We start from the raw sequence: 27,318 nt of genomic DNA, 5'->3' as shown, positions 1-27,318 counted from the left end.
TCCTCCCCCAAAAGCTCCATTGAAGTCCTTCATTTCTAGCTTTGCAATTTATAACAAGTCAACATGAGAGGATTCAGCACTTTGCTTAGTTGGACAATGAAACTGATATTGCTCACAAAATCATAACTTTTGTAACTTCAGGGCTTTTTAACACTCTGCTGTTCGTGTATACCCACAGCCCTAAGGGCAAGCTCCTGCCCCCTTTGAAACTGGTGGCAAAACTTCCAAAGGACCAGGATTTGCCCAAGTCTTTCAGTAAGAATGGAAACATCCCTGGAATATCATTTGAGTCTTGAGAAAAACCCTTATTATATTTGACCCAGCTTGTCAGTCTTCATTGAAAATCCCCAGTGGCAACTGGTGATGCACATAAGGACTCAGAGATACTCTGTCATCCTGTGGTGGACCAAAGAATAGTTCTTGCAGTGGGAGCATTGCTTAGCCTGGTACAAACATACCACGCCTCATCCCCCCCACAGGGGATATAGAGGAGACAGAAGTGTGGCACTGAAGGAATTTTTAGGGCTTCCTACGAATGCGGTGCTTAGCTTTCTCCAATGACTCTTGCAAAGAGCTTTTCCTGCTTGTTCAAGTTCCCTGTGGGGCAACAGGATTTTCCCAAATGCACACCAAGGATTTCCCACAGGGGAAGGGGCCAGGAAAGATTGCCCTTTTTCCTGGCTGCAGCTCCGCAGTACAGAGAAGGAGAGGGCCCCCAAATACTCCCTACTCATAATGAACCACCTCCATCTGAAGGTTTGCAGGAATGCAAATACAGTACCTCCAGCTCACGCACTGAATTTTCTGGGACATGCGTACAGATCCCTATGAAAAAGAGGATGGAGATTTTTCCTGATCCCTAAATTATGGACCATCATGTATGTAAAGCTATATAATATTCAGCCCAGCTAGCAGTTTCCACTTAGGAAGAAAGCTAGGTGAGATTCACAGGGTTGAAGGAGGTTAGTGGGTAACGCGTGGGCAGTGCTGCGTAATGGAAGCTCGCGCAACATGTATCCACACTGCACATGGCCCTAGCCAAAATGAAGCCACAGTATCACTTTCATAAGCATCCGGTTCACACTGATGAAAACAGTGATTCTTTCCCCAGATACACCTATTACCAACTTCATGTCTAAATGAGTAAGGAGTTCGCAGTGCCAGCTTTCTACTTACTGAATGAAAAACAGACCTTGCTGAGAGTGAGCTTTGAACAGAACACTAAAACAGAGAAGGGAAATAATAACCAATAGCTGTAGCTATAACCCAAAACTAGGCAAAATCCACCCGACAGCACTAGCACTCAAAAGGATCATGAGGCAAAGTATATCAGTTTGGTGTTTGCAAACATTGCAAATATAACCTCCTAAAGGTTATAAAAGTACTAAAATGTCCACTAGAGAGACCAAGGATTGCCACCGCAGTGATGGAGCCAGAGCTCCACTTGCAATTGTTGCATTTTCTCTTCACAGTTCTCTGCCTTAAGTTCCCCCGCCCCAGACAGAATTGAGAGATGGTAGGAGGAAAAGTGTTCCCCACAGGCAAATCTAATAAAAGGCAAAATGAAAAAAATAATCCCAAAGAACAAAAGGGAGACATTAGTGTGCGTTTTTCTGTGTATGCGCCTCTTTGCCCAACATAAAATCCTGTATGTAGTGGGACTTTGTATAATTTTTAATGGCAATAGGTATTAGGAAGCAATAGGAGAGCAGAAGTGTCCTTTACACTAGCATATGGGGAAGGGATGCAAACAGAGAATGTGCAAGTGTTCACTCACCTTCAGGACAGTAAAAGGGGCTAAGAGAATACAAATTAAACAAGGCAAGTCCTTCAGAGAAGTCAGGCTGAACTACTGAGGAACCAACCAACTATCTGTCCTGTACTTTCCATGCTTTCGTGTCCTTCTTACCACTAACCTGCAGTTACCCCTCTCTGCCTCTTCCCCACTCTGACACGGGCACAATTGAGCATTAGCAATATTTCATGAGTGGAACAGCTGGTAGTTGGAGACATTGAAAACCATATCCACAATGTCAGGCCACTGAAATTAGCAGAAAAACCCAATATCCACAGTTTCATCTGCAAACAGAAGTCTAGTCGGATGCTTAGATTTTGTTTGTTCTTTTCCCTTTGCCTCCAGGCTCTCCCCTTTCTCTTCATATCAAGTCCCCATCATTTCTTTTCTTGCTCATTTTTTTCTTCCAAAAACCAGTAAAAGATACAGGTTTCTCAAGTTTAAAAATAGATTACTTTTTCTTAAAAAAAAATAATACTAGAAACAGAAGTGTCACAGAATGCAATTCAGACAATAGTTGTGTGTGTTCTAGAAATCCATGACTTACCAGTACTGAGGAAGCCAAAAACACCGACCCGGTAGTTTGCTGTCACGACAATGGCGTTACTGACGGCAGCTAGGTATGACCCATCTATCGTTGTCTTTCCCGCCTCAGCATTGTAACTCCCTCCATTGTGGAAGAACAGCAGCACTGACATGTTTTTGACCTGCCACAACAACAACCAGGTTAATATCCCTGTAGCCAACTGCTTTTGTAGGTCACTGATGAGAATTTCAACATCTTCCCTATCTACACCATTCATAGCTCTTTAACAATGACCATAATCAGAAGATATCTGGCCGTCTGTCTGAAATTCTAGGGCTAAATTGCCCACAATGACCTACATACCATTAAAGAGGACACTATGTCCAGTATAAAGAGGATTTAATGGCACCACTGTGTTCCACCAGCCAACAGGTGGAACCTGTTGGAAGGCTGTAGAGCTAACCTTCTACCAGGTTAGCTCAAGGCAGACCCATCCTGCTGACTTGGCCATTGAGCATGCAGTGGGCTTGTCTGCTGTAACATGTCTGCTTTACAGAAGCACACAGGAAAAGTTCAGACAAATAGGAAACAGGAGAAGGAAAAGGCCTGCTGGGTTGCTTCATCTTGAGCAGGACTAACTCAACAGTTGTTCAGGGCTGCTTCCTACTCTGCAGCCTTCAGCACTTAAACACTGCCTAATCTCAAATATCTCACTGGACAAGAGGTCCTCATTGCTTCTTCAATCTCCATGGAGGTTTTCACCTACTAGGTACACAGAGGGGTCCTGCAGAGAGGACTTTGTCCCTGCATGGGAGAGACTCACCTCTCATGAAGCATAGAGGGTGTCTGCCCCAAGAGAGCCCAGCAGGACTCCTGGCATGGGAAGGAGCTATGGTGGGCTGCTCCTTGTGTTGGCACTCCTTGCAGAGCCACACAATTTTGCTCAGAAATGGAGGCTTTTTCCCAAAGCAGCACCCCATCTGTGTGGACCCTCTCTACACACAGCAGGGCTGCGGCCAAGCTGCTGCTGCGTGAGCAGCACAAAAGCAGAACTGCCCCAGGAGACCTCAACGTTTACCAGCAGATTACAGCTCCGTCAAAATGACACTCAGAAGAAATGCAAGTGAAACATATGGAGGGGTTTTGTTTGTTTTTTGGGTTATTTTTTTATAGTTTTGTTGGTTTTGGGGGTTTTTTTCTTCCTGCTGCAGAAAGCAGAATAACCTACTGCAATGCTAAAAGGTTTTTTTTTCAAAGTCTAATCTCAATTTTACAGTCAGCACTTTCATGTCCTATTGCTCACTTTGGGGCTATCCTGAAGGATGCTCCTCTCTCCTCTGCTCAGCAGCGGGTCACGCACACCCACCCGTCCAACCTTCTGCTTTGGCAACTGCTCATGTTTTTTCAAAGGGCTGGTGGCCCCTGCAGCAGCATCAAAGTCCATCTGAGGTATGTTTTTCCCTGCAGCTAGAGGGCATTGGGCTCTGTCGCTGTTATGTTCTGGATGGAGCTTAGCTAAACACTCTGGCATCTGCTCTGGCAAAGGATGTCTCCAGCAAAAACGTGACTGGCTATATGGGAGAAGCAGCAGAGAAGTGATGGTTGCAGCTTCCTGCAAAATTAATTTGTCATGATTGTGTGCGCTCCTCAGTTATCTCTTTGGAGAATCACTTCAGAGGCTTCTTGTGAACACGACAACATTACCAAAAAAAGCCCCAGAAATTGCAAGCACTGACACACACTGCTGTCTGTCAGGAACTTCTGCTCCTGAATAGAAATTGCCTAATTCACGGTGCCTTGCCCCTGGTTCCCATTTCTGCACTGCACGCAGCACGGCGAGTGAGATGGGGGCAAAGAAAAAAAGGAAAGAGTCTATTTTCACATGGAAATTCATTCTGAAATACAACCACATTGAGCCACCTCAGCTAAAACAGTATTAAATATGATGTTGAGCCCAGTCTGTCCCCTCAGCTCAGCGTGGTTAAGCCTGAGGTTCCAACTAGGCATTTCCCACGTGTCCACAGCCTGCACAGCACCGTGACCTCCAGCTGCCCTGTCAGTTGTATATTACATCTTGCTGGGCGACTTTGCCCAATGCTCTAGTGATGCAAAGCTTAAGAAAGGCAAAGACGGGAGACAGAAGTTAAAAATGGCAAAACAAAGCCTGCTGCAACAGCTATGGAGCAATGCGGGGGAAGATTTAGCACCAGGGTTATGCCTAACACCAAGTGTCTGGAGGTAGCATTCCCATTTCTGATCCGTGTCGAGCAATGACAGATCCCTCTCTGATGTAAAGGTAAGATACAGCTATCATGAAAAATAATTTGGGGTTTAGAGATTTCAATCTCGGAGCTCATGGATTTGAGCATTTTAGATGAGGGCTATCTAATGTAATCGTCTTCCCATTTCTTGTTAACTATTTTAACAGTCTAGCACAATTATTTTCATGCTGTAATTGAACTATGACTCACAACATGAGATATTTCGTATCACCTATCTATATGTATTTGGTAGCCAGCTAATTTTTTACTGTACATTAGCTGCTGGATAATTTATTTTGGATATAAGTGACTTTCCCCCAAGGCTTGCTCTCAACCAAATTCAAAGACCACTGCAATTAAATATGTGAGGCAGAAGAGCTGTCAAGGCAGAAGCAATGAAAGAGCTTAACTAAAGCCTGCTGGAACCAGTCTCTTCACCCCCCAGATGGTACCAGGGTACCAGGCTTGGTACTGGGCTGAGATGCAGCACCACCAGCATCAATGCCAGGTTGCAGTGGGGAAAGTGGGGCAATGCTGGGCAGAGTGGGGCCAGCACGTTCCTCACAGACAGGCCATGGCTGCCACGTGGCTACTGCCCAGTGCAGGGTTTTGCTTCATACTTAGCAATAAAAGGCAAACACTAGCGCTTTGAGGGGTAAAATCGGCGCAAAGAGTTACAGCTGGGACGTGGTCAGATGGCTCCCTGGCTCAGGCAGCAGGGGGAGGTCTTCTGGGGAGCCCAGCAGCTCCACTGTGGTCTCATGCCTGTAAGGGCTTAGGTCCCATGTGCAAACTCTCAAGGGGGAGAGAAGTTCAGCATCCGCCAGGAAGCTACAAGTCAGCTGGAAATCTGAAAGCCTCTATAATATTCGTAACCATCTTCTCCATTCTGTAAAACATTTAACGAGCTTCTTGGCAGGGATAGATTTAAACTCTACCGAGACAGGCAACCTCAAGTGCTTTTACTTCTGTACAATACTGGTCTGTAAAGAATTGAGTGCAGCAGGGATGACGCAATAAGGATAGGAATAACACGTGCAGGGGATGGGAGAAGAGAGGGAACACTTTCCATTCTTATTTAGTGGAGAGTTTCAACTCTTGATCTTACATTTGAACTCTTCGCAAATCAAGCTGAAGCACAGCTTCGCTTTGCTAGTGTGGCAGGTGGTGATGGTTCCACATGGAAAAAAGTCTCTCAGAAGTGCCAGTTTTATTTGGAGGGTTATGTGGTACACGTAGCTATGGAAGCAAAATGAGGTGATGTCGTTCACCACCTTCACTGCTTGACACTTAAAGAGTCCTTCGGTGGCAGGCAGCAGTCCCTGCACCGTGCTCTTGTTCAGGCTCAAAACGCTCCTGAACGACCTCTGCATTCACTACTTTCCAGGAGGTTTTATATTCAGTATTTACTAGCTAATTTAACTTTCCATGGGCTGAAAATATATAAATATAGGTCTCTGTATGTGAGTAAAAAATAGAGCTCACCACAAAAAGAAACAGGAAAATGCCATGCCTTCTGCTCCCAGCTACTTCTGCAAAAACAGAAGTTTTGGTTCTCTCTTGAGCAAGACTTACGCATGTGAAACTGATTGACTTGATCAGACCCACTTCTACCTTACACCTCTACAAAAGACAGGAGGGATTCAGTTCTCAGAACCGCCAAGGAGAAGAGACAAGCTTATTCAGTCTATCAGATGGCAGCAAACACAATGCTTTCAAATAAGCTATCTGGAAAGCAGCACTGTGGCGGAGATGGCAAACTGCCTGGGACAGTGACCTGATGTTTTCAATAAGCGATGACTGTGCTCAAGGCAAAATGACAGTCTGGTGCTGCAGGCAGAAAACAGGCTGCTGGTCTTTCTGGTGACTGAAAGGGCCTGCGAGGGACCGTGTGTGCTGCTGTCAGATAGCTAGACCAGCTCTTTCCAGACATGCAGTATGACAGACTCATAAATCTCTATTATAACCACCGTCACCTTCCGAAAATTACCAGTACTGTGGACAGAAAAACTCTGTCCCTGTGCTCTGGGCCCACTCTTCAATGGGATTCACATGTTATTCAACATCTTTATCCCCAGCCCCCCAGGGGTTTGGCCAACCTTCTAAGCGTGGCTTTAACTTGAAGCTTTATTTTATATCTGTTTGGAATGAGAAATTCAAGATCTTTCAAATGACAGTTTCTCAGATTGTACCATTGACCCAGTCATCTTTAAAACATCTATTTTCATGCTCCGCGGGCTGGGCACAAATCTAGCACTGCTTGCTACCCTCTTTCCTCAACAGAACTCCCATGGATGTCAACAGGAAACAGTAAAGATGAGGGTGAAAAACTCATCTGCTGCCGCTCAGCTGGTGTTAAGTGTTGATGTGACGTGTTTGCAATGTGTTATCCTCTCCTGGACAAACAGGACATTGCCGTTTCTTTCCTTAATTTCTCCTCCTTTGCTGCCACCTTCCTCTTGTGTTTTGTTTCCCTCTTTGTCTCTCTCTTATTTCTAGCGGTTTAATTTGCTGCCCTCCTCGTTACCCAAACAGGGCTCACTGAAAGCCTACAGGGAATACTCTTGCACCAATACAAACAACAGAGTGCCTAATTTAACCTCACAGTGCTTTGCAAACACCACATGAAACACAGTCATTCGTGACAATTAAAAGTACTTTGAAAAGAGACAGTGCTCAGCTACAAAAAGAAATTGACTTGTCTCCTACTTACAGTGGTGGCAGGAACAAAGACATTCAGATATAGACAGTCTTCACTGACTGAGTACGGTGGGGCCTCTCCATCTCCTGGCTGCCAACAAGCTGCCCTAGAGACACAGATTGAGAAAATTACAATTAAAAGGCTTGTACTCTTTTTCCACTGCTGCTCTTTCCTTATATTTTGATGCACTGAGTTTATAAAATCTTTAAATGTGTAGATCTCAATCACAATTAAAACTATTCCCACCTACACCTTAGTAACACATACGTGGGTTTGTATATACACATACGAACGCAAAAAACGCATTGTATTTTCATGCCTGGAATCCTGCCTTCAAAAAAAACAGCCTCATTTTAAAAATATTAGAACTTGAAAATAAGCCTTCCGAAAACTCACACTACATAAACTTCACAAAATTAGCACCAGATGTAGGGGGAGCGGGACTGGAGGTCTCAAGGACAGGTCTCCCCTTGGCACATCTGTATAATCCACTCTTTTGCTGAAATGCCAGTTATTTATTTTAACTTCTAATAGTCTGTGGGCTACATTTATTTATATTTATTTTATTTTCTAATGGTCTGTGGGAGAATATGGAAAGTTTAAAATTTTAATGCATTTTTAAAATCTTTTTGCTTTAAGCATCATAGCAGACCATTAGCAGTGCCCAGCAATGCTAAAAGTAACCTTTCAACAGGAATTCGGCCAGGCAGCCACGTACAGAAAAATCATTTTCTGGCCATCATCTGTATGAAATTCATATGCTCGAACTCTGTCCGCAATAAGAATCAAGTGAACGACTTTTGCAGCTCAGATATAAGCTATTTTGAAGCCGGTTCCTTCTACTTCACAGCCATAGTTGTATCACATAATGAGCTATGGAAAAGCATCACAAGTTATTAGGGAAGAAGACAAAAGAAGCTATGGAAAATACAGTAATATCTCAGAGAATTATTTCTAAATTATCATTTTTAATGAAGGTGTGAAGAATTTAATAGAAAACTGCAAGTAAAAAGACCAGTTTGAACGCAATTCTACAAAATCTTTTCATAATGGAGGCTCCTAGGACAGTGATATCACTCAACAGCTTTCACACTGACGTAGAGAAGAACATCATCTCCAACCAAAACTGCTCAAAATACAAATTCCCAGGTAGGAACCCAACCAGAACAACAGGTCTAACGCTACTAATCGTGCAGCCTTCAACAGGGCAGCAGGAATCATCACCCGCATTTATGGCTATTTATTTTTTTTTTTTTTTTAGCAACTCATCGAGATTCCCAGGACCTCCCTCTCCTCATGTCAGGACTCCGGGGAAAGGCTGCCACCTGCTGAGGCATGTCCACAGCTCCTCCAGCAGCTGGAGACTCCAACAGCCGGAGGAGATTTTTTGGCTTTTTTTTTGGTTGGGGCTAGTTTTTGTTTTGCTTTTTTTTAATCTCTAATCAGGTCTAGGCTGATAAATAAGTATTTCTCTTCTGTCACTAATGGCACCGTGATAATGTGAATTTCTTATATACAAATATTGTGCAACAGCAAAATAGAGTTCCTAAAAAGAATAGTTGTCAACACTTTGTATACAGAGACTAAGATCCTTGTGATTTTGCAAGTGCACTCCTGCTAAGTTCAAAGAAATCTTTTTTTTAACCTTAAATGAATAATAGAAGATAATGTCCAAGTTATCCACTGGCCTAATGAAGCCTGAGAAGTCAAAAGATAGGAGTGGATTAACTAAAGTCCCTAAATTGCTTTGAAAATCTCAGCCAGGCTGCTCATTGCAACACCAGGTCTTCAAAGAGAGACCACAAAGGCAGATGGGTTTTACCAAAGCCTGCAGCTGTGGCTGCAGACACAAAGAGTTGATGGTGTGTGTGCTAACCTAACATCGCTGTGTACCTGAGGAAATAAAAAGCCACGTCTCACCAGATCCCTCCAACGTACATGAGGCTGCATGGCGACTGTGGTTATGCTGTTGACACCTCCACAACTCAGGTGCAACCTGAAGGAGGAGACCACCAGAGGCTAGATGCTCTTTCAACTCCCCAAGACAACACTGCATCTCTTTTCACTCAGTTCGTCACAGGCATTGCTAGAAACCTCTGGAGACAAATTCTGAGTAACGGAGGGACCAAACAGAGCTTGTAGGTCTCTCAATCTGTAGCCCCAGGGTGTGTTTCCACCAAGGCAGGTGGTAATTCGTGTCAGCCCTGAAGGGTGCCATCCTCCTACCTCCCTTGCAAAATTGGTAATTCCCTTCACAATGTAAGCTCTTGGTCAGATCACGTAGCTCAAGTAGTTCATCACTAATCACAGAAGTCATTCCTACTGCCAGGAATTGAACAGGACCGCATGGCCAGGCATGGCTGGAAGGATAACACAAGGTCTCAATAGACCTCAGGTCCATATTAGCTGCCTTGGAAGCTCTTGGGTCACTAAACCTCAGCTCTGAACCCTGATTTCTTCAACTTTCTCTACAGAAAGTTTGTCGAGTCCTTCCACCAGACTCTGTCCTTTTGACTGTTCTGCACCTTCAGTCTCCTATTTCTTGTTTCTATCATTTTTTTTTCCTTGCAGTTCTTCACGTCAGCCATGAAACAGTCTGCTTTTTATTGATAGGAATGTGATCGGGTACCAGTTCTCCTGTATCAGCTTCCCGTGTACATGAGCAGCATGGCTCGCTCAAGTGGGCTTATGTGCTTTGTAGTTTGCTTTCTGTTATGTGGAGCAGGGATGCACTATGAGAAAAAAACCTAGAAAATAGCCACTCCACTTCCATACATTTTTTTTCTTCTTGTTGCTGCGTTTCTATTTGCTGGGGTGGGGGGAGGGGGTTTATTAAAAACGATTCAATTGTCCTGACATGTTCCACAGCACAGACACACTAAGCAGTCTCACCCAAACCCTCTTTTCTTTAAGGAATACACATTCACAATTTTTCATTTTGGTTCCCCAATGCAAAAAAATTAAGACTCGTATTATAAGACTAAATGAAACATAAACATGCACATACAGGCTATGTCCAAAGAGTCCCTCCAGCCTAAACTCACCAAACAGCGATGTCTGTACAGCCCTGGAGATCCAGAGCCAGCCAGCTGGAAATATTAGACACAGGGACGTAAGATAAATTTAGCCCATCTGCTAATACAGTTCCAAGTGCTCGTTTCCTCTTAAGGCATTACCTAAAATGTTTATAACTTCTGTACCTCTGTCCAAGCCATTTAGCAATTATTTGCTTTTTAATAATTTTTGGTCAGAAAAGACTATTTGGGTCTTTCAGCCTGATCTCCTAGACACTACCAGGCAAAGAATTTTTACATGAGACCCACAACTTCTGGTTACATCAGCGTCAAAGCACCTCCGTTTGATTAAATACTCTACAAATTTATGGCTCAGCAGGAGCAAAATGTATTTGTATAAAAATTAGAAATACTTGTATACATACTCAGAATGAAAATGAATTGACAGCAGACAGTTGGTGGGGAGTTATGCATAGATTCGAGGCAACGTACTGGAATCTGCCTTTTTTCTTGAGGTGCTTTCATGCATTAACATATAGATGGAGAAATTATTCTTTTTTGTTAAACAAAGTCCCAAACTCGTATTAATCTGTACCCTATAGGTTCTTTTGCAAGGAAGTACATGAATATTGTGGTCATCACTCCAGCTACTTTCATACACCTGGATGGACAAGGAATTCTGCAGGTGATCAAAGGGGTTTCTTACCGAGCCACAGTAGCATTCCAGGTTTCCACCCAAGCAAACGGCTCTGGAGGACTAAATCGCCTCTCCGCAAGGGGAGGTGCAGCATACGGGACCCCCAGGAACTGACTGATATTTCTCCACTCTGAGCCAATGCGAATCACCTGGGACTTGCCCACCAGATCTCCATGGGACGGGATGTACACAGATGGGGTTAAATCCGATTCAGAAATGGGCAGGAATAAATCTATTTGGGAGGGAACAGAGAAGAAATAATTTTCTTTTTCAAATTAGTACCATTTGAGAAATTAAAATCAATCCATTTCCCCTTAATTTTCAACTGTTAAGTGTCTAATTCACATTAAATGAAACATAGATAAATCTGTGTTATTCTCTCACTATATAATACTTCCTGCTATGCTAGATGTTAGCTACTGGATATGAACATTTTCCAAACCCTTATTCCAACATTTCTTCCAGATCAGACATCACATTAGAATATAAATCTGAACATGTCTACAAAAAGGGAGAGAGATTTTCAGGCTTCCCCCTCTTCCCTGACACTTCATCTACTGCAGATGAAGAGGGAGGACCTGGACTTTTCTTGCTGATTTTTTGGTTTGTTTTTAATGTTTTGCACTTTCTAAAACCTCTTTTACAGACCTCCTTTATTTAAACTTCCTTTATTATAGATGCTTCAATAGTAGATGATAACACTATGATTTCGTGCATTTTAATGAAAAATAAATGGAGATATTTTCCCATCCCACCCGTCTGTAACTCCCCTGAAACCGCAATGGACAATTGGCTAGGAAACATCCAGACTGCTTTATGTCTACTGAGGATTTCCTCACAACCATTCACGAGAATTGTGCGCAGGCCACCACAGTTGAGTTCCTTCCTCCACGGCCTTCACGCGCTCTTACCTTGTCTCCTGTAGATATATGTAGCTGGCTCTTTGAGTAAAACCCAGCAGCTGTGCCCTTGCAGGCCATGTTTGCATATCTGTGTATCAGGGTAGAAAAGGCATCTTATCGCTGAAGGCTGGATTTCCAGTGTAACCACTGTACACGACTGGTTCTTTGAACAAGCTGTAAGGTGAAACGTGAAGAAAAAGAGCAGGTAAAAAATGTATGCTCAAAGTAGTTTGTATGACATTGTTAGAAGATGCTTAAAAGAAAGGTTTTACAACAGGTCAAGCAACAAGGATGCTGCTCTAAGGCAGAATAAGGGAACATAAATGTCCCCAGGTTCCAAGAACATTCTTCAAAATAGCCAAAGGACAGAAGGTTATATTGGCTTTAAAACGGAGTAATATAGCAAGAGAACTGGTATCACAGCTCTTAGGAGAAGAAAAGCATCTTCTAATAAAGTATTGAGGACCTCAGCTGAATTCAAACAGTCCCCAGGGAGCCCCTAGGGGAAGCTTTCAGAATAAGAAAAGCCATCTTCTCACTTGTCAGTTTGTACTCAAACACCTTTCCTTTAGAAAAGCTCCTTCAAACAGTTGTGGGAAAAGGAAAGGGGAAAAAATTACACTGCTCACCTTCGTAAGGCGAGGGTCATCTACTGCAGAAAATGGGACCATTCCAAGGGCCATCTTCTGCAGCAGGTGGGAGCAATAACTTCCCTTTTCCTTATTTCTACCTCTCTGTGGCATTTCAGGATTTGCCCATCATGTGAAGTTAAAGGATTCTTTGCTGTCTAGTCAGGCTCCTGATTAAAGCAGTTCCCTTTGTTGTTACTACAGCCCAACCCTGCTTCATCCCAGCTCTCAGTTAACCTGCCTTCGCGCACTACAGTTACAGGTTATTTTAGATAATGGTAGGTAGGTCTACCATCAGTCTTACTTGATGAGCCTCCCTTAACTGTTCTTTAGAAAATAATGAAATTATCCTTTAATTATTTGCTACAATATTCTGCAAGTTGTACAATGCCTGAAGAAGCAAGAGGTCTCTGTGCTCAAGAGATGTCAAAATTACCCAACCACTGTATGACACTTTATTTCCATTGTATCTCTCATTAGATAAATTATTTCCCTTCTCTCAAAATCACAGACGCTAGGGTAGTCTTTAAAAATAAGTTAAATCAATGTATCTATGTAAGAAAGTGTGTGGGGAGGGAGAGAAGCTGTTCTTGGTGTTTCAGTCTCATGAGCCAATATTTTCTGTAAAGTTGTGAATAACTATTTCTTACCGGACAGACAAAAGTCTCTGGCAGTGGAAAAGTCATTGGATATATCTCTACTGACTTGCACAACTTCAAAGTTTGAGATGGATGAATCCATGAGAACAAAGGACATATTTAAGGGTTGCCATATATCCGAATACTCTGTAAAATGAACCATATAAAAATAATATAACTAGATAAATCAGTAAAAAATTCAGAGGAAAATAATATAGAGGTAAAAACACTGGGGAGTTCCCCAGTGAAAGATTTTCACTGGGAAAAATCCTTTGCATCAACAGGGAACAAATGAAATAAAATATTCAAATGTTTCTGACTGACTAGAGGGTCCAGTCTCTTCTTCAGAGGTTATTTAAAATTAAATTTACAAAGGTATTCAGTTAATAAAGATGTAGATCAGGAGCAGCTCCATCCAGGTTTCCATGTAAATCCAACTGATTTAAGTAAAAGATTTCTGAACAGACCTAATTACATTAAAGGACTTAGGTCATAATGCTTGCGCACAAGTTCCTGCACAGGTACAGCCACTGACTCCTTGGAAAGCAAGTGGGGATCCTGCACATGACTGAGCACCCCCAGAACCTCCAGCAGACATCCACATCTCTATTTAAAACAGGAGCTGGTTTCCTAAGGTAAGCTTCACCTCAGTCACCTGCAAGGTAGATATCTATATGAGAGTCAATTACACTAGACTCCTTGCACTATCAGGAGGAACAAACCGTTTTACTATACGATATCTCCACCCTGCTTTAGATGTCTGCTTTAGCATGGGACGAGTTACCCCCAGGAATCCACAGGTTACATGAGCCAGAGGTCCATGTTGTCTGCTAAGGGAACCTCTTGTGAATAGCTGAAATGGAGATGTTTATGTTGCCTGCATACATCTACATACAATGCAAGTCCTGACCTTACAGACTAAGTGCAAATGAGACAATGGTTTTCACAAGTGTTATATTTTGTCTTTACTTCCCTTCTAAGCAATCGACTGAACTCCCACAGCAGCACATGTAATTTTCAAGGATTTTCAGACTTTTTTTTTTTTTAAGGTCACAAGAATTATTTTGATCGTTTTAATTTGATTTCCTAGACAGAATTCCATTAAATTCTATGAAGTTCTAATGTCATGTAACTCCTATATAATTAACATTTAATTCTATTTAATATGTATATATACACATATACACAAATATGCATATATACATATATACAAACATGTATCTTCACATATTTTCATGTACACAAGCATAAGCATGTGTGAGCATATGTATACACATACATACTGACTCTAGTATTCATCCAAAATTATTCTTCTGTCTCACAGTAGATTTAAAAAAATGCCACAAACATTCTTCTCTCATACAAAACCAGATAAAAATATCCTGCAGGCTCTCAATTCTGCACACAGAAGTCAAAAAAGAAAGCTTGGGAAAGAATGGGCCTTTAATTATTTTAGTTCCTTTCAACAGTTCAATATGTTTTAAAGGCAAAAGGGCCCTGATGTGGCCACTGAGTCCTAAACAGGAGGTTGGCATTACCCTTTCCATGTAATTGTAAGGAGAGGACAGAGCTGAGTCAGCTCTTGCCTTGCTATTCCTGGTGAGCAGATCTTGCCCTGTCGCTTGAGTTCGTTTACCACACAGATGATACAAAATTTGTGACCGTTCATTTCATTGAAGACTTCTTCTAGTCTTCTGAGAAATTTGTGACTTGCAGACATAGGCAAAGTTTCCTTCCTTCCCCTCCTCACAGAAAGACAGCTGTGACCATACCACACAACATTAAATGTGAAGCTGAGGTCTGGGGCTCATATAATCAGGGGTGCAGCATGCCCTCCTTGCAACTTGGAAATCCTGGTGTTGACATATTGTCCAGTTGATGAGAACCCAAGACCCAAAACAGACCACACACTAGCCTGGTTGCATCATATCTTGAGCAAATAGGCAGAAAATAGTGATGACTAAATTAGATTTCAAAATTATTTTATTCCAAATAATTCATGACAACACAGGGCAACTGCCACGACCCAGGGCTCTACATCCATAATAGAAGTCTTTGCTTTTGCAAGGCAACACCTTCCCAAGGAAGTGTAAGCCTCAAGTATGGGTTATCTCCCAGAGGACAAGCTAAAAAATAACTGTATGCTACCTCTCTTGCCAAGGCTGTTACCTTAGCACTGGGTCCTTTGCTCTCACCCTTGCTGAAGAAAATATCTAATGGATTAATGGATGATGAACTGACCTACTGTACTCCATATACCTTCCCAAACAGCCCAGGTGTGAACTAGGTAAGAAAACAGCACTGAGTCCCATGGGTGCTTTTCAACCACTTCAAAATCATTCTACTCTTATTATGTTTGAGAGCAATTTTTCCAAGAGACAGAGGCTGAAGTCTCCAGCTAAGTAGAAATGAAGGTTAATTTGGTATTGCACTGTCATATGTTAAAGAGCACATACTTGACATTGCAGAGTAGCAAAGTCATCATCAGCGCTATATTCAAAGGGAATCTGAATATTAAGGGAGCAATGACCCTGCAATCACTGCAACAGACCTACTGCACTTAATTTTTTTCTTCCCCTCAGGCACTAACTATTCAATTGTTTTAGAATACCGCAGTGATTTTTAGTCATGTGGAAATTACTATATTTCATACTGTCAATGATTTCTCTATTTTTAAAGCCATCTAATATGACCAGCTGCATGACCCATATTAGAAAATTTCAAACTCTACCTCTAGGGTGACAGTTTGTGGCATTTATTTAGAAAGATACCTAAAACCAGAAATTAACTCCATAAGTGATGGGGAATTAACCATTACTACCTCCCCAGAGATTATTATGTGCACCAACTGGATCCCCCAGGTCTTATTTTTACAGATTATATCTTGTTGGGTTTTGTTTTCAAATATTTCTTAATTTTTTTTTTCTGAAAACATGAACAAGAAAAGATTTTTTTTAATCAATCTGTTTCTACATAAGAGCAATGTTGCCATCTTGCACTGTGTACTGTACTCGTAACTGAGGCCCTACTGCTGGAACAAGTAATCTCCTTAGGTTCAGACACAAAGCTTCAAATTACCAGCTGTGGTTCTTCCAAAAAAGAGCCTTGTTTGGATTCCATTGTAAGTCAACAAGTCTGGGTGCGTCAGTGGTTTTGGAAGATAATTCACCATATTGACTTTATTCCCATCGCTTCCCCAACCCACTGAGTGACCTTAGGCAAGTCTCATAATACTCATACGCCTCCATTGCCCACAGGTCAAACATTCAGAAGCATTCTTGCTAAGCTAAACGGTACTCTGTCAGGAAAAAAATTCAAAACAATTCCACAAAAGCAAAAAAAAAAAAATCCTTTTATTTATACCTCTGACACTTGAATTTGGCCTCCTGTATCTATTTCCCTGAGGTTTACTATCTTATTTTTATTAAAATATTTTGAAGGTGCTCAAATCAAGCTTGTGAGTGCACACTGTCATTATTAGATACATGTAGTGTGTTCCACATTTGATCACACGCTGCACTTCCTACCTCTATAATAAAAGATTTTTATTTTATCCTTTTACATGGGATAGAGTCAAGTTAATAACATTGATTTTCAATATGCATAAGACACATTGGGCCCTTTGCAGCCCATGCTAGGCACAGAAGAGTGACCACTCATGATGCAAACATCCACGGATCATATATTCACACCTGAAACACATTTTATTTTGATTATTCTTTGCCCCAAATCTCACAGAAGTGACCCTTGCAACCTCCCACTACCCCCATGGGGTTGTTTTTTGTGTTGGTTTGCGTTGGGAGGGAGTCCATTCTCAGATCTAGATGAAATGTTCATAATCTCAGATCATATTTAGATACTGAGACTTCCAATGTTTTCCCTTTCCAATGTTCTGCCTAGCTGACCCCAGATGCAGATAAATACAGAAACACTAATGCTTATTTTAATGACAGAGCAAAGCCCTTTAACCAAGAGCTGTCTATGGATGGCACCACTGTGGACATTGCCAGCCAGCAGTCAGTTGCAAGTGATATTTTGGCTATTAGTTGTTTCCTTCTTCCCTTCTCCTCGCAGCTGACCCACCAATGCCCACAGCCACGCACAACCACTGCATTACGTGGGCCAAACAGGACTTTCCATGGCTGATCTCAACTTCCCTCCTCTAGAAACTGCTCTCACAAGGCACAGAGCTACAACCTGGCACCGCTTCACTGAAAATGCATAGTGCACCTGATGGGCTGGAAGACATTTCTGGTTTATATATAGGTTAAGCTCAGACCTTCCAAACCACATTTTGGCAAATGCTTTGATTGGATAATTACAGCACTCTGAATCCAGCCAGCCCTGTAACTTTTATTGCAAAATTATAGATGTCCCATACAGAGAGCCTCGCTCTTCCAGATGTTCTTGTTTGGGTAGGCAAGGTTTAAGGCTGGATTTGCAAAAGGACTCACACTGGCCTTACTCAGTTCCCACTCAAGTCACGGGATCACAAGACTGGAATAGGTTTCCTGGGGGCACAGAGTTCTGCCTCCCACTTTCACAGGCAATGACATTATAAAATCCTTTTCGTAAGTCAACAAAAGTTTCATCACTGACTTCAGTGGAAGCAAAGAGGGGTCAGTTCTGAATTTGCAGGAAAATTTGACTTTTGAGGTAAGGAAACAGAGATGCAGAAGTGTAATAAAATAACAAGCTAAATTTAGAAGAAAACTCGTGAAGTTTTCACATGAGGTTAACATGAGGTTAAGGAGGTACATAACTCAGATCTCTGGGTTCAGTATGGCTAATTTATGTTTGAAAGACAAATTCTGACCTTAATTCTAAGATTTGTGAGCCATATTTAAAAGCCTTGGCTCAAGCCAAACATATGCTGACAGACTGAACTCAGTGCTTTATATTCCTAGCGTTCAGAGATATTTCCAATGAAGACTGCTAACCTGTCTGTATACCAACAGCCTATCTATCTACCAACAATCTCCAAAAACCAGCAAATCATCAACTCAGAGTGGACCTGAAGAAAATATGCTCTTTCTAAAATATAGTTGCTTCTCATTTTTGTCCATCCGCTGAGATTTGAATAATTCAAAACAAGTCATTTTCTTAAAACTGATGCACAATAACTATAATCACACCTCAGACAAATATGTCCCAACCTAACAAAAGTGGTATTTATAGCCTTTAGCAGTGAGCAATCTTGCTATGCTCATGTTAAATGCAAGCTTTCTGCCTCCTTCAGTAGTGCCAATTATAGTAAATGATATAGTAATAAGATACTAAAAATGTACCAGATATTTATCCAGGTTTAAAATAAGCTGTTTTCAAAAGGCTAAAATCCTCATGTTTACAAACAGAATAAAAATCGAACTTAAGACCAAAGATAGAGTAACTCTACACCAGAGGTCCAATATGCTGTATGGGGGAATGGTAAATCAGTTCCCGAGGATGGATAAAGAAAAGCTGTCTTTGTTTCACACCAAAGATCTCTCTGACATATCCTCAGCATTGTGGGAAAACGGGAAGACAAAAGATGCTATTAACCACCAAAGTCAGCTACATCAGCACATGTACTCTCTGTTGAGAATGGAAATACCCCATGTGCTGTGATAGCCCAATGGGAAATTTATTCCCACGTCGGAAAATCCCATAGCCGCTGCTCAGTCCTGCATTGAGGGAACGACTATAAATCACGAGGGGATCACAGGAGGCAGAAATAGGATGGGCCTAACATCATTACATCCATATGACTCCATGTTTTCTCAATGAATTATTTGATTTGAATGGAGCCCATATGATCTGTATACGATCTGCAGTCCCATGCAGAGATCACCATTTAAGGGCCATTGTCTTTTAGCAGTTGCCAAATCTAAGATAGATAGCTGTATCCTATTTAAGACTGAGGAACCTGAAGACACAAATGCTCATTAAAGTTTGGATAATTAAAGTATACAACTCATAAATCTCATAACAAAGTATAAAGGTAGAAGTTATACATCAGTGTCACTCCTTCCACGTTCCCACACACAGAATATTTGCTGGCTCACCGGTTTGCTTTCAACACAAGTATTGCTTCTAAAAAGCCAGGTAACATGTTTCATAGGTTGTTTTGCTTCTTTCAGTCTTAATTATAAAGACATAAAAATGTCCACAGCTCAAACTCCTGTGCATAAATCATTTGAATAACAGCATTATGCAGCCGTAAAATACCGATACATAATTTCTCATAAAAACCTTTCCTTATCTTCCCATATCTTACTGCAGGCTGCAGAAAGTTCCATCTCAAACCTAATTATGAGACCTGACTGTTTTCTCTTTTACATTCCTCCATATTCACACAACTCAACAGAGTTGTTATTTAAATTCTAGCCTAAGTAAACCAAGACTGTGGCATGACATATTAGCATTTTCTGCACAGGCAGTCTTAAAATAACAGTTGTCCTCCCATCACGAAAGGTCACAGATCATACCTGAAACTAGCCACAGATGGTTCCATACCCAGTGTCATCACAGCACATGAACTTCTTCAGGGGAAAAAATGCTCCAAACGTAACAAGTCGGACTTTCCCAGTCTGTTCAGCCTATCTATTTTTCAAGCATTATTTCTCAGATAACAGAAACTACATGAAAATCACAACCGAGCAGCAGGAGCGTTCTCTGCTCCATGAGATAGATGTACAGAAGACGAATGAAAGTATTAATTTACTTAAAGACAAAAACCACACATTCAGTTAAACGCACTACAGACTAGTGATGAAGATGACTTGGAGAGTTTAGCCTTGTGTCCAAAAGAATACAAATAGTCAAAAGAGGTTGAACAAACACCAAAGCAACAAGAATTCAAGTAAAAGTGTGCAGCTCACCTCCCTCCTGCCAGAGAGCAGTGACCTACAGGCATCACAGAGCACTTAATTTCCATTTTTTGCAGGTTAACGGGGCACCTAATGAGTGTTAGAAATGCCTAGCAGTGCTGCTTGTAGGGAGAATAACCCGGGGAACTCCACAGGAGCCTCAGGCTCTCGAGAGGAATCACAGGGCTACAATGGGCTGCTGGATGAATAATCTGGTAGAAGGCAAAGAACAGGAAAAATCCTAACCCTTCCCTCTTGCTGTGTCTCTCCTGAGGTTAGCCTCACATGGGGAAGGGATTTTTTTGCACATCCCTGGTGGCTGCAGGCTGCTCTATGACAGGGCATGAGAAGAAACCACTATTGAAAACAATTTCTGCCATTGCAGATTCAGAGGTCTGGAGGTTTTATGAAGATTACTGCTCATGAACATCTTCAAAAAAAAAAAAACAAAAAGGACATTCTGGCTTAAAATAAGATAGAAAGTGAGACAAATTAAGATCTGGTGACAGTCTAAAGAAAGACAATCTAGCTCTGCGAGAGCTGCCTTCATTGTAGAACAAACAGATGAACAAAATGATTTGGGGGCCATAAAATTTTCTTTTAAAAAGTGTTTTCCAGCTTGTTCTGGGACAAAATGGAGAATCTTGACAGGTTTGACTGGGGGTTTTTTGGTTTTGTTTTGTTTTTTTCTTTTTTGTTTGTTTGGTTGGTTTGTTTTGTTTGTTTGTTTTTTTTAATTAAAGAACGGCACTTCAACATCTCCAGGGCAGAATAATTCAACTGGCTCATCAGAGGTGCTCAAATCTAAAGTGACATCCTTCCTTACGGGTAGAGATGGAGAAGTTGGTAGGGAACAAGCTGGCATCCTGCAGGATGGCCAGGATTCCTTAAAATGCACCTTCTTACAACTACATAAGCCAGCTAATGTAAGAAGTTACCTCAGCTTGCTCTCCCAATAATCTAAGGAAAACCAGCAAATTAGCCAATATTCCTAATAATTTGAGCTAGAAAAGCTGAAGCATGTGTGAACATGAAAGAGAAGACCTATTTTCTCAGAAGGCTAAATGTTAAAACAGCTTCTCTGTACAATTGCTAGATGAAGGTCCTAGCCAGCTTTTAGACAGAGCTAAAAGATAGCTTGATGGAAAACTGCTTGAGCAAAGATGCAAGTCTGTCCATCTCTCTAGCCTGTTGAGGTCCCTCTGACTGGCAGCACACCACCCGGTCTATGAATCACTCTCCCAACCATTTATCGTCTGCAAATTCACCACAAGTAGACTCTGTCCCATCCTCCAGGTCATTATTCAAGACGTTAAACAGTATTAGCCCCAGTATCAACTCTGAGGGTACATCAATGACTGCCCTCCAGCTGGACTTTGTGCCATTGATCACAGCTCTGTACCCAGCAGTTCAGCCCACATAACTGCTGATTTATCTAGATTAGTTTTGCTGATTTACTTCATCAGTTTCTGTGAGGATGTAATGTGAGACAGCATGGACAGCCTTTCTGAAGTCAAGATACACAACATCCACCGTTCTCCCCTCATCCACTTATACAGTCACCTGTAGAAGACTATCTGGTTGGTCAGGCATGATTTTCTCCTTCATAAATCCATGCTGACTACTCCAAATCACCTTCTTGTTCTTAATGTGTCTGGAAATGATTTCCAGGATCAGTTTCTCTATTACCTTCCCAGGGATCAAGGTGAAGCTGACCAGCACATAGTTCCCCGGATCCTTCTTGCCCTTCTTGACGACAGAGGTGACATTTGCTTTCCTCACAGCCTCAGGAACCTCCCACGTTACCAGGGCCTTTCAAAGGTAATTGAGAGTGGCCTCAGAATGACATCAGCCAGCTCCCTCTGCACTCATGGGTGCATCCGCTCAGGGTCCATGGATTTGTATGTCCAGCTTACTCCCTAACCTGATCGTCCTCCATTGAGCATAAAAGTCTTCCTTGCTGCAGTCTTCCCCCCTGGTCTCAAGGGCCTGAAGGCTGGATTTACCAGTAAAGACCAAGGCGAAGGAAGTACCTTGGCCTTTTCCATATCCTTTGCCATGAGGTCTCCTGCCCCATTCACCAGCAGACCAACATTTTCTCTGCCCTTCCTTTTGCTGCCCACGTACTTGTAGAAACCCTTCTTTTTGAGACTTTTTCTATTGTTCTTTGGTTCTACCTGCCTCTACCCTCTCTATCAAGAAGAACAATGAGTAAAACAAGCAAAGCGTCTACTTGCCACACGACTGAAAATAAGTGTGCTAATCTGGGTTTCTTCATAATGTGTCAGGGCTGGAAACAAAGACTTGGAATGGAGTCAGCACCCTGACTGCAAATGGGCGGAAGCGAAGTGCTGGGCGCTCAATCCTCAGCATTTAAAATTAGATTACTAGAAAATGAGGCAGTCAAATACATTAACTGTCTATTAAAATATAGGCCTTAATTGTGCTTCAGTAAACTCAGACTCTAGATGGGACATAACACTAACTTCACTATTTCACAGAGCCTTCTGGTAAAGTATTCAAATTTAAGTATCTTTCTGATCTTTTGATGGAAAGTCTCATATACATTTTTTTTATATATATATATATACACACACACACATATATATATATATATATGCGCTTACATGCACACACAGGGACATACATACACACACAATGGTGCCCTTTAAATAGGGACATTTTCTTACACTCACCATCTGGTTACCACACAGGAGGCACAATATTACTTTATTTTCCCCATGTACAAGCAATACCATAATGTAGCAAATTCAGTCACTGCTAGTTTTTCTATGATGCCTAATCCTAAACCCACTAATCTTATATAGCACATATTAATATAACGCATATAATCATAAAGAGTTTGGAAACAATGTTTTTGAAAATTTTCCAAAACTTCTGACAACGCGACAGAGATAGCAATCTGACCTAAATAACCAGGCTGGTACTTTTACTATCAAAATGAGGCACAACGTAAGAAGGACAGATGGTGCCCGGTTGCATTTTGAATGTGTTGCTGCACACACTGGTGTCAGAAACCCAAAGAGTAGCGGATACCAGTGCTAATTTGTCATTCAGGCTAGTTGTCCTCCTTGTAATTCAGTGAGTTCTCCTGATTGCTGTCCTCAGGACAATCACTCCAATCCAGAATCCTTCCTCTTTATGAGAAGCTCTGCTCACCTGGGTGGTTAAGCAGACCTTTGCAAACCAGAGGCATACCTCTGCATTTGGAAAGATGACCTGGGAATGGGTGTAATAGATCAAGATTGTTACTAAGGGTAAGACGAGTACCTCACTTGCTGTGGCTAAGTTCTGAGCAGTCTTTAGAGTAGAAAGCAAATGACAGACAGAAAGGCCTAATTTCCTTAAGTGCTGCTTAGGTCACTATTTTCCTAGATTTAAGAAACCAAGAAAAACATAAAAGTAAAATAACAAAATTACTACAAAGCTTCACATTGAGAGGAAGAAAGCTTTAGTAAAGCTGTTTTCTACACGCCATGGGGAAAAACATTTTGCAAAGGAGTTGAATTGCCCAACCTACACATTAGCCCACTAGCTCCTTCATTTCAGACAAAAAATATTTCTGCTTACCAATAAAGATAGGTGTTTTCCTTCTAGTACGTTAAAACGAACATTATAAAAGCACAAATTCTACTAATAATACAAATTGACTGAACATGATCACGACTGGTAGTCATAGATATGATGATGAAACGGTTAGTAATAAATTCTGAACTCAATATTGAATATTAACCATCTCCTGCAAGCCCAGTTGCACATGGTTTAAGAAAAGACAGACACAAACTGATTAACAAGTTTGCTGAGATCAAACAAATAATCGAGGGCAGAGATGGATGAGACTTCTTAATTTCAACCTAACCCAAGGGTTAAATTGAGTTATCTAATGACTAGTCAACCTGCTTCCTTTCCGTTACACGCAGCATTTAGCAAATATGATGTGTATTTATGGAAAGCACACACCAGGGAAGCCTGTAGCTGTTGACAATTTGCATGCATTTTTAGGGGGCAATAAACACAAAGCCCTAAAAGGCATCAGTTAAGTTTCATTTATTAAGAGGATCCACCCACTTCTAAAATAGCACGTGAGTACTGTAGAATTAATTTACTGCAAGACTGAAATAATTTTTATTTCCCAATACAAAAAAAAGATGGTGTCATAGCAAGTTACAGCATCTCCTCAAAAGTGGGGCCCAACACACACCTCAAATACTACATTTTTTGTGATCCTTTTCTGAATAATCTTTGAGATAATATTCCAGGAAACCACAAACAAGGATTAAAGGCAGTACAGTTTATCATTCTTCTGTATCATCAATTATAAAGCAGTATAAACCTGCATTAAATTTCTGGAGGAATTGTCCCTTTTATCATCTTGGGAAAAACTAGATTTGCTAAATTCAACTTTGCTATTGTAATTGTTTGTATCTATTTGGAAACTCATCATCACTCCTTGCATTCAGCGTCACTGACAGAAACTGCTGGTGATTTGTCTAATCTGTCATCTCTTGCCATCCTGGCAAGCACCAGGTGCTACAGGAAAGGCAGTAGAAACCCAACAGTGGACAATAGTGCAATAAACAATTGCTCTTATTACGCAATAAATACACAAAAAATATTGCAGGAGGCTACCTTTGCCAGAGCTTTTCTTCATTGTCCACTGCACCACTATATGAAGTTACATCCATTGAAAGTGATGTAACATCCACACTTATAAATGATATATTTCTTCTATATCATGCCAAATATTTTGCCTCAGTGACCTCTTGTGGCAGTGACTTTGAGAGATAGATATTAGACCAGCATTGCGGATAACAATAATTTTTCCATTTCAGTGATACACATTTAATAAAAAGAATACATGCTGCATCTGTATGAATAAACTCATGGGGTACACAACCATTTCATTATAATGTGATCTTTGAGTAATATATAAAAAATATATACAGAAATAGAGGACGCGTCCTTGTTTTAGCTTAATATGTGAATATACTTACCATCTTCTGGCCTGAGAGGTAAGCTAACAGGTGGACACAGGTTAGGCATGGTGTTCTTCAAGTCAGCTAAAAGCAGAAAACACAAAACATTTGAAAACAATTACTCTTGAAGGTTTAAAATCAAAACCTTAATATTTCCTGTATTACTTCTGGGATCTGAATGTTGCATCTTCTCACCCCAAACACCGAGAGTAAGGATGCAAGGCTGCTTTGCTGTCTAACTCATACATGACACCAGATTTCCCTAAGTTCCCATATTTATAAACATTCCTACAAACACTTTTCAAAACATAGTTATTTATGACCAACTCATTTCAGTAGTTCTGTGTTTTTTTCCATCCCCCCCTATATTTGGTTTCCTACATCATAAGAGACATGAGATTTTCTCTGCTTCCTGATTAGCAAACTGGAATTTCTCAAAAGGAGAACTAGGAACAAGCCAGTTTCCAACAGGAAGTTTTTCAAATTAAAATTCAAATAATCATTCATATTTTCCATACACAAAGCTTCTCATTTCCTAACATTTCTTTCAAACATCTTGTAATTTTAAATAGCAAACAAGAAGTTTCCCCTGGGCATTCATATTTTGTAAAACACTTAGGCTAATCAAATCAGTTATAAATTCTCTACTACAACAAAATAAACCACCATCCCTACAGAAGCTGAAGACAGGTCAAATTTTCTGTTTGCTTCTTCCACTTTGTATTGTCCGTGCACGTAACCAATAGATATTTCTTAAAGCTCAGGAGTTTTACCATTCACATTGACAGGAGTGAAGAATTGGGGCTATCCAGAACTCTCTTTAGAATGCTACTATATGTTCCTCTGATGGCGCTGCAACCGTGGATACACATATGAAGTCAAACAGCTCCTGAGCAGAGCTGCGCGGGCAAACAGCTCATACGTCAATTTAACATGAAATGCGGTTACACAAGTACCTTCTTTCAACAGAATACTGCGGACTAAAACCAAAGACCCTGCTTCATGCTACTGTCCCACTGCCTACAGTAAATTCCTCCTTCAGATTTCACTCATTTTTCCCTTTTAGCCTCAGAGCTTTCTTGTTCCTCTTCCTGGTTCCCAGACGCCCAGCACACCAGCACAACTGACACAAATTTTTGTCTGCAAATATCTCCATTTGCATAAACATCTGTGCCTTGCTGTGTGTTAGGGTGGAAACACATCTGAAGCTTCCTCACTAAGTAAGGAAATGTCACCATCTCTCCTAACACTATCCCCTTTGCATACACCCAAGGCTCCTTTTCATCATCCCTCTGTCTGTAAAGTAAGAAACATACTTTATTTTTAGGTGATTCTTTGTCAATGAGAGGAAAAACAATTCCACGTGGAAGCGTATCTACACCTCTGCCATCTCCTCTTCACGTTGCCTTTCTACTATTCTTCATTCTTACCCCTGGCTGCCTCTCAGCTCCCCCTGCACGCAGGCTCCTGCCGTTCATTGCCTACTTTATCAGGCCTGTTGTTCCCTTCTTCTCAGCGCTAGAACCTCACCTCATCCATCCCCAAACCCACACTGGGGATTCGGGAAACCCCTATAAGCTTCTGTGGTGCTCCTCAACTCCATGCTGTGTCTCCTGGAGCACAGCGTACCCCAAATATCTTGTCTAGTTTTGGGCCTCTCACTGCAAAAAAGACATTGAGGTGCTGGAGTGTGTCCAGAGAAGGGCAACGTTGCTGGTGAGGGGTCTGGAGAACAAGTCTGATGAGAATCGGCTGAAGGAGCTGTGGGTGTTCAGCCTGGAGAAAAGGGGGCTCAGGGGAGACCTTATCACTCTCTACAACTACCTGAAAGGAGGGTGTAGAGAGGTGGGGGTCCGTCTCTTCTCCCAAGTAACAGGCAATAGGACAAGAGGAAATGGCCTCAAGTTGCGACAGGGGAGGTTTAGACTGGATATTAGGAAAAATTTCTTCGCTGAAAGGGTTATTAAGCATTGGAACGGGCTTCCCAGGCAAGTGGTTGAGTCACCATCCCTGAAGGTATTTAAAAGACATAGTGCTTAGAGATATGGTTTAGTGATGGTTTTTGTCAGAGTTAGGTTGGTGGTTGGACTAGATGATCTGAAAGGTCCCTTCCAACCTCGGCAATTCTATGATTCTATGATTCCTCTTTAACCAAGGTTGCACCACCTGGGGAGGAAATGGGTGATCTAGCGGGTAGAGTGCCAGTGCAGGACTTCAAAAGCTCAGGATTGAGTTCATATTTCAGACACTTACAGTGTGAATGAAGGTTTCTTTAAGTTTACCAACACTTTAAAATGCAGTGCATTGCAA

At 41.5% G+C, this 27,318-nt stretch overlaps 1 protein-coding gene across 1 annotated transcript in view; it reads right to left on the bottom strand.

The window, feature by feature from the left end:
* Positions 1-27,318, bottom strand: part of TG (thyroglobulin) — a 159,463-nt gene that overhangs the window by 68,398 nt on the left and 63,747 nt on the right. Inside the window, exons 35-40 of the mRNA XM_074577876.1 lie at positions 25,027-25,092; positions 13,176-13,310; positions 11,906-12,070; positions 11,004-11,226; positions 7,296-7,389; positions 2,343-2,502 (exon numbers count right to left, since the gene is read on the bottom strand). Coding sequence (XP_074433977.1) covers positions 2,343-2,502; positions 7,296-7,389; positions 11,004-11,226; positions 11,906-12,070; positions 13,176-13,310; positions 25,027-25,092 — 843 coding nt within the window. The remainder of the gene's footprint in view (positions 1-2,342; positions 2,503-7,295; positions 7,390-11,003; positions 11,227-11,905; positions 12,071-13,175; positions 13,311-25,026; positions 25,093-27,318) is intronic.

The sequence above is a fragment of the Larus michahellis genome, chromosome 2 (genome assembly GCF_964199755.1).
Source record: "Larus michahellis chromosome 2, bLarMic1.1, whole genome shotgun sequence".
Classification (NCBI taxonomy): domain Eukaryota; kingdom Metazoa; phylum Chordata; class Aves; order Charadriiformes; family Laridae; genus Larus; species Larus michahellis.
This window is presented reverse-complemented; position numbering and strand designations above follow the sequence as displayed.